Source organism: Ranitomeya variabilis, chromosome 1 (assembly GCF_051348905.1).
Source record: "Ranitomeya variabilis isolate aRanVar5 chromosome 1, aRanVar5.hap1, whole genome shotgun sequence".
Classification (NCBI taxonomy): Eukaryota; Metazoa; Chordata; class Amphibia; order Anura; family Dendrobatidae; genus Ranitomeya; species Ranitomeya variabilis.
Window position 1 is genome coordinate 838,929,603 of NC_135232.1, and position 19,592 is coordinate 838,949,194.

The 19,592-nt window shown below is 44.4% G+C and overlaps 1 protein-coding gene across 6 annotated transcripts in view; it reads left to right on the forward strand.

Annotated features, from left to right (window-relative positions):
* Positions 1-19,592, forward strand: part of ARHGAP24 (Rho GTPase activating protein 24) — a 1,388,018-nt gene that overhangs the window by 1,284,696 nt on the left and 83,730 nt on the right. For all 6 annotated transcript variants that reach the window (XM_077275809.1, XM_077275810.1, XM_077275813.1 and 3 more), the window contains one exon: positions 1,296-1,418. In XM_077275809.1, the coding sequence (XP_077131924.1) occupies positions 1,296-1,418 (123 nt within the window). The remainder of the gene's footprint in view (positions 1-1,295; positions 1,419-19,592) is intronic.

A 19,592-nucleotide genomic window follows, 5' to 3' on the forward strand; every position in this document is an offset into this window, starting at 1 on the left:
GTTAGTTCTCCCAGCAGGTCTCTCTCTCACAAAATTACAAGTGAGAAAAGAGAAAGAGAGCTGCAGGGGAGCACATGTGCAGTATATGTCATTTATTCCTGTCTTGCTCAGCCTCTCTCATCTTGATTGCTGCTTATACAAAGTTCAACAGTTGAGACTAGTCTCATCAGCTGCATTGCTCTGCATAGGCAGCAACTGAATGACAAAATGTCACTTCATTATGATGAGTTTTGTCATCTTCATCATTGCCTATGCAGAGTGCAGCATTAAATGATACACTCATTATCTCAACTGCTGCGCTCTGCATAGGGACTGGCAGTAGTGACAAAGTCACAGTGTAGAGGGATCATCCTTATTCTCATTTGCACATGGAAACACGAGAAGCAATGGAATGAAGCTGAAAGGGAGAATAAACAGAATAGATATCAGAAAAAACTTTTTGACAGTGACGGTGATCAATGAGTGGAACAGGCTGCCATGAGAGGTGGTGAGTTCTCCTTCCGTGGAAGTCTTCACACAGAGGCTGGACAGACACAGGTCTGGGATGATTTAGTGAATCCTGCATTGAGAAGGGGGTTGGATCAGATGACCCAGGAGGTCCCTTCCAACTCTAACATTCTGGGATTTTATGATTCTATAAGATTTCAAAGCAAACACCAGGTGGGCACAACCTTTGCCCTTATGCTGTTCCTCCTGGATGATTTCACAGTTTGAGGATATGGAAAGGGAGTATTGTGCAGTCATGGAATCTAGCTCCTAAGGCAGCCACCATTGTAGGGAATATATGTAGGGGATTTTACAGGGTACCTGCTTTGTTTTTCCGTATCTAAAGCCATTTTACAGCTGTGTTACCACTGCGCATTCTGTGATTTGTAATGGTTATCATTTCTTTGTTTCTATGACGTACATAGCATACATTATTTTAGGATATCTGGAATGAATTGTTTGCAAATATTGCTCTCTCCTTTTGCACTGAAGCTGCTTGGCTGTTTGTGTAACCTTTTAATGTAATTGTTCTTGAGATGTAAGTCCTGTAAATAGTGGCGCGGCAGCATTTTACAAATAATGGCGCTCATACAGACAGAAGAATACAAGCAGAATAATGTATATGTGGGAAACACAGGTGTTCTGCACAGTAATAAAGCCAATGTAAAAGCTGGAGCTGACACATTTCAATGCCACTCATGAAGGGCGTAGAGAAGTAGGAATAATATACGGTAAATACAATAAAATCTGACCTATTTTTCGTTACATTTTTATTACTAATTTGTATTATTTCATTTCTGTTTGTAAAGGGGGAGACCGGGAGCGAATGACTGCCAACCATGAAACATACCTTCTTATGGCCAGCACGCAGAATGACATGGAAGACTGGGTGAAGTCTATCCGCAGAGTCATATGGGCACCATTCGGGGGAGGTGAGTTTTATATACCATGGAGATCAGAAAAACATTGTATGTAGGACTATTAATAAGACATGACTTGCTTAAGCGGTGGATACTGAAGTGCATGGCAGTGTTTAAGTATTTCAGAATATATTTAATTATAATTATATAGTTCTGGTTTTTTTTTGTTCTTTAAAAGATTATTAGCCTGCTGAATCTGTTCTCCATTAGATATGTCCTGCTTGACATGGCGCCGGTGTATCTATTGGTGATACAGCGATCTCCTTGTAATTAGGGTCATTTCTTTTTACTTTGAAAATGAAAGAAGCAAAGTAAAGGAGTACCAAAATTGGAAAAGTCTTCTATACTGACACAAAAACGCAAATATGTAAATTTAGTTATTTTTGTAATCCTGAATCATGTCAATTTTATACCTACTTACCTACTGTGCTTTCTGATAAATCTAGCTCCCATAATACCAACATTATGGTAAGTTGTTGTATAAGTCTAAAAGCACAAAACATTATACAGAAATGTACGTGGAAGCTAATTTATCCCAATACCATGGCTAAGGGACATGGCTAGAGGAAGGCTGACAGTATTTATGCTCTTGACACTGGTTAGGGGAGCAAAGGGGCACCAACCACGCAATCTGACTTGGCCAGGGTATTTAAATACAGGGGGTCTGAGAGTCAAAGTGCTCCTGACACTGGTTAGGGGCATAAACAACCTATTCTGCCTTGGTCAGGGTATGCAGATACATGGCTAGACCAGCAGAGTCAAGGAACTTAGCTAGTAGGAACCTGGCAGCACCTATGCTCCTGATATTGGTTAGGTTACTAAAAGGCCAGCAACTAGTCAATCTGTCTTGACCAGAGTATTTACTGGTCTAGGAATCCGGGTCAAGGGACTAGGCAAGAGAGGGGCTGACAGCTCCGATGCTCCTGACACCGGTTAGGGGACCAAGTGAGAATGAGCACCAATAACCCAATTTGACTTTGTCAGGGTATGTAGATACAGGGTTAAGCAAGTAAGCTTTAATTTTTGTCTTGGTCGAAAGAAACCCTAGCTATGACTGACAAGGCCTCTCACCTACCATTTGCAATCCTGCTGTCTTCCTATGTGATTGAGGAACCTGTGTACCCCTTCATGGCCAGGTGCAATGGCTTCTTTTACTCTCTGTATTAATATGTCACAATCACAAGTCATATACACTGCTACCATTTTTTGTCTTTTACATTTCAAGAAGCATAAGCCGAAATATGGCCCCTTATTTACTTAGGCCATTTATAATATTAATACCTTCTTAATCTGAAAAGGTGTCATTTGGGACATTTGGGTGCACAAATAACTCCAGCTTCTGTACCCTCTGTAATTCTGTCCTGCATTTTACATTACAAGAGAAGTTATGGAATGCCTGTAGTGTTACAGAAAGGTAGCTCTCGTCTCTGCAGGATCAGGCATGGTTCAGATGGCAGTTTTCATTTCCAGCTCCTTCTGTAATTTATGACAAGGATGGATAGATGCAAATGCGTACATAGGGATCATTGATCAATGTACACTCAGACAGCTGACAAACTCCCCTGTTTCTACTCTGCCATTAGCTTATGTAAATGTATAAATGCACCAGCACTTCATTAGTCCACAGAGATCAATGATCTCTCTGTGAATATCCATTTGTCTGCCAGGCCTCTTCCAGACTATGGCATGATAACTGCAACAGCTTCCAAGCTGGAGTATTGTGTTATTAACATTTAACAAACATGAGCCTGCATGATGCCAATCTTTCAGAATAGCTCTTGGGTATTATGTGCATCATGTTCTTCTTTCTGTTTGTTATTTTCAGCCATGGAATTGTAATACAATACATATATCTATAACAGTACCAAGTATACATTCACATTGCTACAATGCCTCATTCATTACTATCATTATTACAGGTATATAGTGCAGAGGTTACGTTGTTGTATGAGTACTCGAGGCATGCACTGTAAATGGAGCGCCCCAAGTACCATTGCTAGGCTTTCTTTCAACCAGGGCAAAATTTTTATTTGATTCCCTGGCCCTAGCTTTAAATACTTGTTAAGAATATGTGACTTATTGGTGCTTTCTGGCACTCAGCACCTGGGCACTTGCTACATTGGATATAAAAAGTTTACACACCCATGTTAGATGCCTTTTTTTATGTAAAAAAAAAAAAATCATAGGAAGAAGACTAATTTTAGAACTTTTTCCACCATTACTGTAATGTCACCCATAAGCTGTACAATTCAATTGAAAAACAAACCGAAATCTTTTCGGGTGAAAAAAAATAAAGGACTAAAATAATGTGGTTGAATAAATAAATATGCACACCCTTAAAGTAATTTGGGTAGGAGTCTGTTTGGGTAAGAGTCTATCAGCATGACACATCTAGAATTGGCAATCTTTGCCCACTCTTCATTGGGGTGATGCTCCAAATCTGTCAGATTGTGAAGACATCTCCTGTGTACAGTACCCTCTATAGCTCACCCACAGATTTACAATTTAATACAGGTCTGAGATCTGGCTGGGACATTGAAAAACTTTGCTTTTCTTCTGGTGTAACCTTTCCTTGTTGTAGGATCATTGTTGTGCTGAAATGTGAAATTCTTCTCCATCTTTAGCTTTTTAGCAAAATCCTCAAGGTTTTGATGCAAAATTAACTAATATTAGAAATCATTAATAATTCCCTCCACCCTGATTAAAGCACCAGTTCCAGCTGCTGAAAAACAGCGCCAAAGCATATGCACATGCTTCACTGTGGGTATGGTGTTCTTTCCATAATGCACAGAGGTTTTTTTTGCTCCAAACATACCTTTTGGAATTAAGTTCAATCTTGGTCCTATCAGACCATAACACATGCTTGTGGCAAACTTGATGTAGGCACTGACAAAATATAACTGAGCTTGGATGTTATTCTTTGTAATAAATGGCTTTCATCTTGCAATCCTACCCAACAATCCAGACATATAAAGATTATTGGAGATTGTTGTCACTTGCAGTGCACAAATAGTACATGGTATATCTAATACGTTGGAAACAAATTATTACCCTTCTGACTGATAACTTACAGCAGTGAAAACCTTTGGCTGTGTTATAAGCTGTTTACGGACCATGGCTTTGCTATAAAATTAATGTCAGGGAAATCCTACTGGAACAGCTAAACTTTGTATGGGGTTAGTCAGATCATATTTAAATGCCGATAGCTGTGCACTGACTACTATTCATCATCAAGTTAAATGTTAATTGGTTAATTCTGTACACAACCACATCCACAGTTATAAGAGGGTCTTTACACAAGTGGTTCAGATCAAGACAGCTTAGCTCTGCTGTATAATGTTCTCCATGCTGTGGCAACTTCTGTTTGTGAGCTAAAAAGTGAATGAAGAACAGGAACCCCTCTTGTCTGTGCTGTGTGTGGGAGAAATCACTGCAGCTGGTCTCTTCCCCCAGTTACCAATAGATTGCAAGTTAGAGATAGAACATGTAGAGAGGAAAACTGGTGAGAATGCAGGAAACATGTCATGTAATGGCCAGACATTGTGTTATTCCTTTTTACACACAGGACACATTATTCTGAAAAGTTACTTGAAAGCAAAGTTACCCTTTCAATTTGTTTCTCATTGGTTTTGTTCAAATTATGGGTAAAATTAAAGATGGAAAAAGTTCTGAAATTATTCTTCTTAGTGTGATTTTTTAACATTTGTTTAATTTCAATGTCACAGAAGGAATTTCTGTAGATTTTGGATGTCCTATCATGTTAAGGATACACTACTCATTATTCACAATGCCTGCGCTACAGAACAATGGATATATTTATGATGGTAATTAATTTTCTGGCTACGTAATATAAATGCTATTTATTATGGCATTAATGTATCACAGTACTCAACATAAATATAAAATGACGGTATCTCCATTTTCAAATCTATTTTGACAGATTGACAGTATTTCTTTTGTATTTTGTTCCTCACTATGCAAGAACTTGTCTGTCTTCTTGTTTTTCCACAATCTCAACATTGACAAAATTGAGTTATCATCTCTCGGCCTATGTACAGACACACACGTTATACAGTAAATTATTTGGACAGGGTGCTCACAGGATGAACAGTAAAGAAATTTCCAATATCTGTCAGTTCTTCTCCTGGCTATCTATCACCTGTCATGTAGAACTCGAATTCACACAATGGCACACAATATACAAGCCACGTGAAATCTTGGATACCAGGATATCAGACAAAGAAGTGAAATAAAAGCATATACCGTATATACTTGAGTATAAGCCGACCCGAGTATAATCCGAGGCACCTACTTTTGCCACGGAAAACTGGGTAAGCTTATTGGCTCTAGCATAAACCGGGTATGCATTGTCCCCTCATCCCTGTCCTGCTGTACATGGCTCCCCCGTCCCTGTCCTTATATGCAGACCTCCCCGTCCCTGTATGTATACCTCCCCCTTCCCTGTCATTGTATGCATGCCTCCCCGTCACTGTATGCATGCATCCCCCTTCCCTGTCCGGGTATGAATACCTCCCCATCCCTATCTGCATGCCTCCCCTGTCCCTGTTATTGTATACATTCCTCCCCCTTCCCTGTACTGGTATGAATGCCTCCCCATCCCAATCTGCATGCCTCCCCTGTCCCTGTCATTGTATGCATGCCTCCCCCTTCCATGTCCTGGTATGAATGCCTCCCCATCCTTGTCCTGGTATGAATGCCTCAACCATTCCTGTCCCTGTTTGCATGCCTCCCCCTTCCCTGTCCTGGTATGAATGCCTCCCCGTCCCTGCCCCTGTATGCATGCCTCCCCCGTTCGGTCCCTGTATGCATGCCTCGCCCATTCTGTCCCTGTATGCATACCTCCCCATCCCTGTCCCTGTCTTATTTTAGATCCAAATTTTCTTATTTTCACAAGAGTATGAGGAAAAATGGACCCCAAATTCTGCAATTTCTCTTGAGCATGCCGATACTCTATATATATATATATATATATATATATATATATATATATACAGGGCAGTTTCTAGCCCAAAAATGACACAGGGCGAGAGTAGGAAATTTCTCCCCCCCCCCCCGGCACCGAAAATAATACTATCAGTGTGGGAGTGGCCGAGCGGAGGTGAGTGGCGGCGCCGAGGTGGCCGCAACCATTATGTGCGGTGCGGGGGGGGGGGCGCGGCGACGCGAGGCGATGATCTGACCGCTCAGCTGTCAGATTTGCAGCTGAGTTCGGGCAGGGCGCGCCCGCGCTCAGCACTGAGCGCGGCATCCGCGCCCCTGACAGCCCTTAAACAGCAGCAGCAGCGGGCAGGGGACCACCGGGGCCCGAGGCCTCTCCTGCGCCCCCCGGCCCCACGGCGCCCCGTGTGGCCGCCCTGCCCGCCCTGTTGAAGAAACGGCCCTGTATATATATATATATATATGGGGGAAAACTACTGTTTGGGCACATAGCAGGACTCGTAAGTGAAGGAGCACTGTTGGACTTTTTGAACGTAAAATTGGCTGCAATCGAGAGCGGACACCATGTCACGTTTGAAAAGCCCTTGATATGCCTAAACAATGGAAACCCCACACAAGTGACATCATTTTGGAAACTAGACCCCTCAAGGAACTTATCTACAGTGAGGGAAATAAGTATTTGATCCCTTGCTGATTTTGTAAGTTTGCCCACTGACAAAGACATGAACAGTCTATAATTGTAAGGGTAGGTTAATTTTAATATTGAGAGATTGAATATCAAAAATAATATCCAGAAAATCACATTGCATAAATTATATATATTTATTTAAATTTTGCAGTGAGAAATAAGTATTTGATCCCCTACCAAACATTAAGAGTTCTGGCTCCTACAAACCAGTTAGACGCTCCTAATCAACTCGTTACCTGCATTAAAGACAGCTGTCTTACATAGTCACCTTTATAAAAAACTCCTGTCCACAGACTCAATTAATCAGTCAAACTCTAACCTCTACAACATGGACAAGACCAAAGAGCTTTATAAGGATGTCAGGGACAAGATCATAGACTTGCACAAATCTGGAACAGGCTACAAAACAATAAGTAAGATGCTGGGTGAGAAGGAGACAATTGTTGGTGCAATAGTAAGAAAATGGAAGAAATACAAAATGACTGTCAATCAACATCGATCTGGGGCACCATGCAAAATCTCACCTCGTGGGGTATCCTTGATCATGAGGAAGGTGAGAGATCAGCCTAAAACTACATGAGGGAACATGTTAATGATCTCAAGGCAGCTGGGACCACAGTCACCAAGAAAACCATTGGTAACACATTATGCCAAAAAGGTTTAAAATCCTGCAGTGCCCACAAGGTCCCCCTGCTCAAGAAGGCACATGTGCAGGCCCATCTGAATTTTGCCAATGAACACCAGGATGATTCTGTGAGTGATTGGGAGAAGGTGCTGTGGTCAGATGAGACAAAAATTGAGCTCTTTGGCATTAACTCAACTCGCTGTGATTGGAGGAAGAGAAATGCTGGCTATGACCCAAAGAACACTGTCCCCACTGTCAAGCATAGAGGTGGAAACATTATGCTTTGGGGGTGTTTCTCTGCTAAGAGCACAGGACTATTTCACCGCATCAGTGGGAGAATGGATGCAGCCATGTACCATAAAATCTTGAGTGACAACCTCCTTCCCTCCATTAGGACATTAAAAATGGGTCATGTCTGGGTCTTCCAGCAAGACAATGACCAAAACGTACAGCCAAGGCAACACAGGAATGAATCAAAAAGGTCATTAAGGTCATGGAGTGGCATAGCCAGTCTCCAGACCTTAATCCCATAAAAAACTTGTGGAAGGGGTGGAAGCTCTGTGTTGCCAAGCAACAGCCTCAACATCTTAATGATTTAGAGATGCTCTGCAAAGAGAAGTGGACCAAAATTACTCCTGACATGTGCGCCAACTGTTATGACCTGGTGGTTAGGAGCACCCGAAGTGACCTGATGGTTAAAACAGAAAACCTGGGACGAGCTCAGAGGGAGTGGTAACTCTACTGACCGCAATCTCTAATCCTATCACACACACTAGAAATAGCCGTGGAGCGTACCTAACTCTCCCTAGACGCCTCTTCACAGCCTAAGAGCTAACTACCCCTAAAGATAGAAATAATAGCCTACCTTGCCTCAGAGAAATTCCCCAAAGTAAAGGTAGCCCCCCACAAATATAAACTGTGAGTTAAGAGGGAAGTGACAAACACAGGAATGAAACAGATTTTTGCAAAGGAGGCCGAATCTTCTCTAGAAAGACAGAGGATAGGAAAGGGAACTATGCGGTCAGTATAAAAAACTACAAAAACCACGCAGAGTGTGCAAAAAGACCTCCACACCAACTCACGGTGTGGAGGTGCAGCTCTGCACCCCCAGAGCTTCCAGCTAGCAAGGAAATATCATAATAGCAGGCTGGACTGAAACATAACATGTACTGAAAAATATATTCAAAAAACCAATGAACAGCAAATGATTAGCAAGGACTTATGTTATGGTTCTGGTGGTAAGAACACATGAACTGACCTGATAGGTAAACCAAAAAATAGGACAAGCTCTGGGGATGTGGGAACTTTACTGACCGCAATCCTGATCCTATCAACACACACTATAGGCAGCCGTGGAGCGTTCCTAACTCGGCCTAGACGCCTCTTCACAGCCTGAGAAACTAGCTACCCCTAGAGAGAAACAAAGCCTCACTGCCTCAGAGAAATTTTCCCCAAAGTGAGAGCAGCCTCCACAAATAATGACGGTGAGTTAAGAGGAAAACACAAACATAGAAATGAAAATAGGTTTTAGCAAATGAGGCCCGCTAATAACTAAATAGTCAGAGGATAGCAAGGAATCTGTGCGGTTAGTATAAAATACTACAAAAATTATCCACGCAGAGAATACAAAAAGACCCCCACACCGACTCACGATGTGAGGGGCGCAACTCCGCACCCCAGAGCTTCCAGCTAGCAATCAAATAGCATATAAGCAAGCTGGACTGAACTCATCATATACTGAGAAACATTTTCAAATAGCAATGAGCAAAAATAGACTAGAATGAACTTATCTTCTCCATGAGGAGACAGGTCACAAGGGAAGTCCCAGAGAGATCTGAACCAGTACTGAATACAACGACAGCAGGCAACAAGTAAAGGTCCGGGTGGAGTTAAATAGGCAGCAAGCCTAGCAGGAAACGAGGCAGCTGGAGTCCAGCTACAGACCAGCCATAACACTCAAAGCCACCAGAGGCAGCCCAAGAACAGAACTCACAAAGTACCACTCATGACCACAGGAGGGAGCCCGAGAACGGAATTCACAACAGACTTAGCTTCTGCTGGAGTAGTCAGGTCATCTGAGAATTCCAAGAGAGATCTGAACCAGTACTGAGACATTGACAGCTGGCATGGACTAACGACCTGGGCAGAGTTAAATAGGGAAGCGAGCAGAAGCAATAAACGAGGGCAGCTGAGAAAGCCAACCTCAAAGATCAGCAGTTCCACTCAAAGCCACCAGAGGGTGTCCAAGGACAGAACTCACCAAAGTACCATTCACGACCACAGGAGGGAGCCCGAGAACAGAATTCACAACAGTACCCCCCCCCCTTGAGGAGGGGTCACCGAACCCTCACCAGAGCCCCCAGGCCGATCAGGACGAGCCAAATGAAAGGCACGAACCAAATCGGCAGCATGGACATCAGAGGCAACAACCCAGGAATTATCCTCCTGACCATAGCCCTTCCATTTAACCAAGTACTGAAGCTTCCTTCTCGAAATACGAGAATCCAAGATCTTCTCCACCACATACTCCAATTCTCCCTTGACCAACACCGGAGCAGGAGGATCAACAGAAGGAACCACAGGCACCACATACCTCCGCAACAATGACCTATGGAACACATTATGAATGGCAAAAGATGCTGGGAGGTCCAAACGAAATGATACTGGATTGAGGATTTCTGAAATCTTATGAGGACCGATGAAACGAGGTTTAAACTTAGGAGAGGAAACCTTCATAGGAACGTAACAAGATGACAACCATACCAAATCCCCCACACGAAGTCGGAGACCCACACAGCGACGGCGAATAGCAAAGTGCTGAGCCTTCTCCTGTGACAACGTCAAATTGTCCACTACGTGTGTTGTGATCCGCTTTTTGGGCTCCCCTAGTGGTGGCTGGTGGTACTGGAGACTTGTGTGTTTTTTTCTGCCTCAGCTCACCTGCTTCCATCAGTTTTGGGAGTTCCCTATTTAGCCTTGCTCTCCAGTCACTTCCTTGCCGGTCATCATTGTAACCTGAGTCTTTCAGTTGCATGTTCCTGCTACCAGTCTGCTGATCAGCTAAGTGGACTCTTGTCCTTTTTGTTTTGTATTTTTTGTCCAGTTTACAGTTTGTCATTTCCTGTTACTGGAAGCTCTTGTGGACTGAAATTGCCACTCCTGTGTCATGAGTTGACACAGGAGTCTTAAAGTAATTTCAGGATGGGTTTTTGAAAGGGTTTTTCAGCTGACCGTGAAGTCCTCTTTTGTATCCTTCCTCTATCTAGTAAGTGGACCTCGCTTTGCTAAATCTACCTTCATACTGTGTATGTCTTTTCCTCTGAACTCACCGTTAATATATGTGGGGGCTACTATCATCTTTGGGGAATTTCACTAGAGGTAAGCCAGGTCTGTTCCTTCCTCTTCCAGGCGTAGTTAGTTCTCCGGCTGGCGCATGGCATCTAGGCAGCCGTAGGAATGCTTCCTGGCTACTGTTAGTTGTGTGGTAGATTTATGTCACGGTCAGCTTGAGTTTCCATCACCCGAGGGCTAGTCTGTTATTTTGTGTTTCTGATGTTCCCATGCCATTGGGGAATCATGACAGTATGACCGGCCACTGTTAAAGTAATTGGCAGAAGAAAGGAGAGTAAAAGAAGTCTGTAGATTTTTTTTTTTTTTCCTCACATGTTTGCTACTTAGTTGGCCCAGTTGTATTTCTGCTCTATTTACAGCCTTGCCTTTCTCTCCTTCTAATCCTTGAATGGCTCTGATCTCTCCGGTTTAAGGATGGACTCTCAGAGTTTGGCTGCAGGTTTAAATAATCTTGCTACGAAGGTTCAGAATTTACAAGATTATGTTATGCGTACTCCTATTTCTGAACCTAAGATTCCTACACCAGAGGTATTTTCCGGAGATAGATCTCGGTTTTTGAATTTCAAATGTAATTGTAAATTATTCCTTTCTCTCAGACCTCACTCCTCTGGAGATCCTGTTCAGCAGGTTAAGATTGTGATTTCCTTGCTGCGAGGTGACCCTCAAAATTGGGCATTTTCATTGACACCAGGGGATCCTGCGTTGCTCAATGTGGATGCGTTTTTTCTGGCTTTAGGGTTGCTGTATGAGGAACCTAATTTGGAGATTCAAGCTGAAAAAGCTTTAATAGCCCTGTCTCAAGGGCAAGATGAACCTGAGATATACTGCCAAAAATTTCGTAAATGGTCTGTGCTTACTCAGTGGAATGAGTGTGCCCTAGCGGCAATTTTCAGAGAAGGCCTTTCTGATGCCGTTAAGGATGTCATGGTGGGGTTTAAGACTAAGAAGGGTGCTGATGTTGCCAATTGGTCCTCTGCCGCTGTGGAGGCCTTTCGGGAACTTAAGCGCCGCTTTTCGTCTGCCCCTGTGTTGCGCCAGCCTGATGTCTCTCTCCCCTTTCAGGTTGAGGTCGATGCTTCCGAGATCGGAGCGGGGGCGGTTTTGTCGCAGAAAAGTTCCGATTGCTCAGTGATGAGACCTTGTGCGTTCTTTTCTCGAAAATTTTCTGCCGCCGAAAGAAATTATGATGTCGGTAATCGGGAGCTTTTGGCCATGAAGTGGGCATTTGAGGAGTGGCGTCATTGGCTTGAGGGTGCTAGACATCAGGTGGTGGTTTTGACTGATCACAAGAATCTGATTTATCTTGAGTCTGCCAGGCGCCTGAATCCTAGACAGGCGCGCTGGTCGTTGTTTTTCTCTCGGTTTAATTTTGTGGTCTCATATCTACCAGGTTCTAAGAATGTGAAGGCAGATGCCCTTTCTAGGAGTTTTGACGCTGATTCCCCTGGTGATTCAGAACCTACAGGTATCCTTAAGGATGGGGTGATATTATCCGCTATTTCCCCAGATCTGCGACGTGCTTTGCAAGAGTTTCAGGCGGATAGACCTGATCGCTGTCCACCTGGTAGACTGTTTGTTCCTGATGATTGGACCAGTAGAGTCATCTCGGAGGTTCATTCTTCTACTCTGGCGGGTCATCCTGGAATTTTTGGTACCAGGGATTTGGTGGCTAGATCCTTCTGGTGGCCATCTCTGTCTCGAGATGTGCGTGTTTTTGTGCAGTCTTGTGATGTGTGTGCTCGGGCCAAGCCTTGTTGTTCTAGGGCTAGCGGGTTGTTGTTGCCCTTGCCTATTCCGAAGAGGCCTTGGACGCACATCTCGATGGACTTTATTTCTGATCTTCCTGTCTCTCAGAGGATGTCTGTTATCTGGGTGGTGTGTGACCGTTTTTCTAAGATGGTTCATTTGGTGCCATTGCCGAAGTTGCCTTCCTCGTCTGAGTTGGTTCCTTTGTTTTTTCAAAATGTGGTTCGCTTGCATGGTATTCCTGAAAATATCGTTTCTGATAGGGGTACCCAGTTTGTTTCTAGATTTTGGCGGGCATTCTGTGCCAGGTTGGGCATTGATTTGTCTTTTTCGTCTGCCTTCCATCCTCAGACTAATGGCCAGACGGAGCGAACTAATCAGACTTTGGAGATGTATTTGAGGTGTTTTGTGTCTGCGGATCAGGATGATTGGGTTGCCTTTTTGCCGTTGGCGGAGTTTGCTCTTAATAATCGGGCTAGTTCGGCCACTTTGGTTTCCCCTTTCTTTTGCAATTCGGGGTTTCATCCCCGTTTTTCTTCTGGTCAGGCGGAGTCTTCGGATTGTCCTGGAGTAGATGCTGTGGTGGATCGGTTGTATCGGATTTGGGAACAAGTGGTGGACAATTTGAATTTGTCCCAGGAGAGGACTCAGCGGTTTGCTAACCGCCAGCGTCGGGTTGGTCCTTGCCTTCGTGTTGGGGACTTGGTGTGGTTGTCTTCCCTTTTTGTCCCAATGAGGGTTTCTTCTCCTAAATTTAAGCCTTGGTTCATCGGTCCCTATAGGATTTTGGAGATTATTAACCCTGTTTCCTTTCGTTTGGACCTCCCGGCATCTTTCGCTATCCATAATGTGTTCCATCGGTCGTTGTTGCGGAGATACAAGGTGCCGGTGGTTCCTTCTGCTGAGCCTCCTGCTCCTGTGCTGGTTGAGGGTGAATTGGAGTACGTTATAGAGAAGATCTTGGACTCCCGTATTTCCAGGCGGAGACTCCAGTATCTGGTTAAATGGAAGGGCTATGGTCAGGAAGATAATTCTTGGGTAACTGCCTCTGATGTTCATGCCTCGGATTTGGTTTGTGCCTTTCATAGGGCTCATCCAGGTCGCCCTGGCGGTTCTTGTGAGGGTTCGGTGCCCCCTCCTTATGGGGGGGTACTGTTGTGATCCGCTTTTTGGGCTCCCCTAGTGGTGGCTGGTGGTACTGGAGACTTGTGTGTTCTTTTCTGCCTCAGCTCACCTGCTTCCATCAGTTTTGGGAGTTCCCTATTTAGCCTTGCTCTCCAGTCACTTCCTTGCCGGTCATCATTGTAACCTGAGTCTTTCAGTTGCATGTTCCTGCTACCAGTCTGCTGATCAGCTAAGTGGACTCTTGTCCTTTTTGTTTTGTATTTTTTGTCCAGTTTACAGTTTGTCATTTCCTGTTACTGGAAGCTCTTGTGGACTGAAATTGCCACTCCTGTGTCATGAGTTGACACAGGAGTCTTAAAGTAATTTCAGGATGGGTTTTTGAAAGGGTTTTTCAGCTGACCGTGAAGTCCTCTTTTGTATCCTTCCTCTATCTAGTAAGTGGACCTCGCTTTGCTAAATCTACCTTCATACTGTGTATGTCTTTTCCTCTGAACTCACCGTTAATATATGTGGGGGCTACTATCATCTTTGGGGAATTTCACTAGAGGTAAGCCAGGTCTGTTCCTTCCTCTTCCAGGCGTAGTTAGTTCTCCGGCTGGCGCATGGCATCTAGGCAGCCGTAGGAATGCTTCCTGGCTACTGTTAGTTGTGTGGTAGATTTAGGTCACGGTCAGCTTGAGTTTCCATCACCCGAGGGCTAGTCTGTTATTTTGTGTTTCTGATGTTCCCATGCCATTGGGGAATCATGACATACGTGGTTCCAAATCTGCTGCAACCTATCCACCACAGAATCCACCCCAGGACAGTCCGAAGGCTCAACCTGACCTGAGGAAAAACGAGGATGAAAACCAGAATTACAAAAAAAAGGCGAAACCAAAGTAGCAGAACTAGCCCGATTATTGAGGGCGAACTCAGCCAATGGCAAAAAAGTCACCCAATCATCCTGATCAGCAGAAACAAAACATCTCAGATAAGCTTCCAAGGTCTGATTAGTTCGTTCAGTTTGGCCATTTGTCTAAGGATGGAAGGCCGAAGAGAAAGACAAATCATTGCCCATCTTAGCACAAAAGGACCGCCAAAATCTGGACACAAACTGGGATCCTCTGTCAGACACAATGTTCTCTGGAATACCATGCAAACGAACCACATTCTGAAAAAACAGCGGAACCAAATCAGAGGAGGAGGGCAACTTAGGCAAGGGCACCAAATGGACCATTTTAGAAAAACGATCACAAACCACCCAGATGACAGACATCCTCTGAGAGACTGGAAGATCTGAAATAAAATCCATGGAAATATGCGTCCAAGGCCTCTTCAGGACAGGCAAAGGCAAAAGCAATCCACTGGCACGAGAACAGCAAGGCTTGGCCCAAGCACAAATCCCACAGGACTGCACAAAGGAACGCACATCCCGTGACAAGGAAGGCCACCAAAAGGATCTGGCCACCAAATCCCTGGTACCAAAAATCCCAGGATGACCCGCCAACACCGAAGAATGAACCTCGGAAATAACCCTACTGGTCCATCTATCCGGGACAAACAGTCTCTCCGGTGGACAACGGTCAGGTCTATCGGCCTGAAATTCCTGCAGCACCCGCCGCAAATCAGGGGAGATGGCAGACAAAATCACCCCCTCTCTGAGGATACCAGCCGGCTCAGAAACTCCCGGAGAGTCAGGCACAAAACTCCTAGAAAGGGCATCAGCCTTAACATTCTTCGAGCCCGGAAGGTACGAAACCACGAAATCAAAACGGGAGAAAAACAGCGACCAACGAGCTTGTCTAGGATTTAACCGCTTGGCAGACTCGAGATAAATCAAATTCTTGTGATCCGTCAAGACCACCACGCGATGCTTGGCTCCCTCAAGCCAATGTCGCCACTCCTCGAATGCCCACTTCATTGCCAACAACTCCCGATTACCAACATCATAATTCCGCTCGGCAGGCGAAAACTTTCTAGAAAAGAAAGCACATGGTCTCATCACCAAACCATCAGAGCTTCTCTGTGACAAGACAGCCCCTGCTCCAATCTCAGAAGCATCAACCTCGACCTGAAAGGGAAGAGAGACATCAGGCTGATGCAAAACAGGAGCCGAAGAAAACCGACATTTCAGCTCCTGAAAGGCCTCAACGGCCGCAGAAGACCAATTCGTCACATCAGCACCCTTTCTAGTCAAATCCGTCAAAGGTTTAACCACACTAGAAAAATTAGTGATGAAGCGACGGTAAAAATTAGCAAAGCCCAAGAACTTCTGAAGACTCTTCACCGATGTAGGTTGAGTCCAGTCATAGATGGCCTGGACTTTAACTGGATCCATCTCGATAGTAGAAGGGGAAAAAATGAAGCCCAAAAAGGAAACCTTCTGGACTCCAAAGAGACATTTAGAGCCCTTCACAAACAAGGCATTGGCACGCAGGACCTGAAACACCATCCTGACCTGCTTCACATGAGATTCCCAATCATCAGAAAAGACCAAAATATCATCCAGGTACACAATCATAAATCTATCCAGATACTCTCGGAAGATGTCGTGCATGAAGGACTGAAACACGGAAGGGGCATTAGAAAGCCCAAAAGGCATCACAAAGTACTCAAAATGACCTTCGGGCGTAATAAATGCTGTTTTCCATTCATCGCCCTGCTTTATACGCACAAGATTATAAGCTCCTCGAAGATCTATCTTGGTGAACCAACTAGCCCCCCTAATCCGAGCAAACAGATCGGACAGCAGAGGCAAAGGGTACTGAAATTTGACCGTGATTTTATTTAGAAGGCGATAATCTATACAGGGTCTCAGAGAACCATCCTTCTTGGCCACAAAAAAGAACCCTGCACCCAAAGGTGACGAGGACGGACGAATATGCCCTTTCTCCAAAGACTCCTTTATATAAGTCCGCATAGCGGTATGTTCTGGTACAGATAAATTAAAAAGTCGACACTTAGGGAACTTACTACCAGGAATCAAATTTATAGCACAATCACAATCCCTATGAGGAGGTAGGGCACTGGATTTGGGCTCATCAAATACATCCTGGTAATCCGACAAAAATTCAGGGACTTCAGAAGGAGTAGAAGAAGCAATTGACACCAAAGGAACATCGCCATGTACCCCTTGACAACCCCAACTTGACACAGACATTGCTTTCCAATCCAGGACTGGATTATGAACCTGCAGCCATGGCAGACCCAACACGACAACATCATGCAAATTATGTAACACCAGGAAGCGAATAACCTCCTGATGTGCAGGAGTCATGCACATAGTCACTTGAGTCCAGTACTGAGGCTTATTCTTGGCCAATGGCGTAGCATCAATTCCCTTTAGTGGAATAGGGAATTGCAATGGCTCCAAGATAAAACCACAGCGCCTGGCAAATGACAAATCCATCAAATTCAGGGCAGCGCCTGAATCCACAAAAGCCATAACAGAGTAGGATGACAGAGAGCAAATCAAAGTAACAGACAAAATTAATTTAGGCTGTACTGTACCAATGGTGACAGACTTAGCGAACCTTTTTGTGCGCTTAGAACAGTCTGAGATAACATGAGTGGAGTCACCACAGTAAAAGCACAACCCATTCTGACGTCTGTGATTTTGCCGTTCAATTCTGGTCAGAATCCTGTCACATTGCATAGACTTCTGTTCAGAAAACACCGCCAGATGGTGCACAGGTTTGCGCTCCCGCAAATGCCGATCAATCTGAATGGCCAAAGACATTGACTCATTCAGACCCGCAGGCATGGGGAACCCCACCATAACATCCTTAAGGGCTTCAGAAAGACCCTTTCTGAAAATCGCTGCCAGGGCACACTCATTCCACTGAGTGAGCACAGACCACTTCCTAAACTTCTGACAGTAAACCTCTGCTTCATCCTGACCCTGAGAGAGCCAGCAAAGTCTTTTCTGCCTGGTCCACTAGACTAGGTTCCTCATAAAGCAATCCAAGCGCCAGAAAAAACGCATCCACATCTGGCAATGCAGGATCTCCTGGCGCCAGGGAGAATGCCCAATCTTGAGGGTCACCACGTAACAAAGAAATAATAATTTTAACTTGCTGAGCAGGGTCACCAGGGGAACGAGGTCTCAGAGAAAGAAACAATTTGCAATTATTTTTGAAATTCAAAAACCTAGACCTATCTCCAGAGAACAGCTCAGGAATTGGTATTTTAGGTTCTGACATAGGACTGTGAATTACATAATCCTGAATGCTTTGTATCCTTGTAGCGAGCTGATCCACACAAGAGGACAGACCTTGAATGTCCATATCTGCAGCTGAATCCTGAACCACCCAGAGATTAAGGGGAGGAGAGAGGCTAAACACACTGCAGAGGAAAAATAAAAACCTCAGAGCTTCTCTTATCCCTCTTTTGCGATGCATTAACACTTTACTGGCCTGCTGTACTGTTATGGTTCTGGTGGTAAGAACACATGAAGTGACCTGATAGGTAAACCAAAAAATAGGACAAGCTCTGGGGATGTGGGAACTTTACTGACCGCAATCCTGATCCTATCAACACACACTATAGGCAGCCGTGGAGCGTTCCTAACTCGGCCTAGACGCCTCTGCACAGCCTGAGAAACTAGCTGCCCCTAGAGAGAAACAAAGCCTCACTGCCTCAGAGAAATTTTCCCCAAAGTTAGAGCAGCCCCCACAAATAATGATGGTGAGTTAAGAGGAAAACACAAACATAGAAATGAAAATAGGTTTTAGCAAATGAGGCCCGCTAATAACTAGTCAGAGGATAGCAAGGAATCTGTGCGGTCAGTATAAAATACTACAAAAATTATCCACGCAGAGAATACAAAAAGACCCCCACACCGACTCACGATGTGAGGGGTGCAACTCCGCACCCCAGAGCTTCCAGCTAGCAATCAAATAGCATATAAGCAAGCTGGACTGAACTCATCATATACTGAGAAACATTTTCAAATAGCAATGAGCAAAAATAGACTAGAATGAACTTAGCTTCTCCACGAGGAGACAGGTCACAAGGGAAGTCCCAGAGAGATCTGAACCAGTACTGAATACAACGACAGCAGCCAACAAGTAAAGGTCCGGGTGGAGTTAAATAGGCAGCAAGCCTAGTAGGAAATGAGGCAGCTTGAGTCCAGCTACAGACCAGCCGTAACACTCAAAGCCACCAGAGGGAGCCCAAGAACAGAACTCACAAAGTACCACTCATGACCACAGGAGGGAGCCTGAGTACGGAATTCACAACAGACTTAGCTTCTGCTGGAGTAGTCAGGTCATCTGAGAATTCCAAGAGAGATCTGAACCAGTACTAAGACATTGACAGCTGGCATGGACTAACGACCTGGGCAGAGTTAAATAGGGAAGCGAGCAGAAGCAATAAACGAGGGCAGCTGAGAAAGCCAACCTCAAAGATCAGCAGTTCCACTCAAAGCCACCAGAGGGTGTCCAAGGACAGAACTCACCAAAGTACCATTCACGACCACAGGAGGGAGCCCGAGAACGGAATTCACAACAGTCAACCTCATCATTAACTACAAAACATGTCTGAATGCTGTGCTTGCCAACAAGGGTTTTGCCACCAAGTATTAAGTCTTGTTTGCCAGGAGGATCAAATACTTATTTCTCACTGCAAAATGCAAATACTTGTATATAATTTATACAATGTGATTTTCTGGATTTTATTTTTGATAATCTACTGTATCTCTCAATGTTAAAAT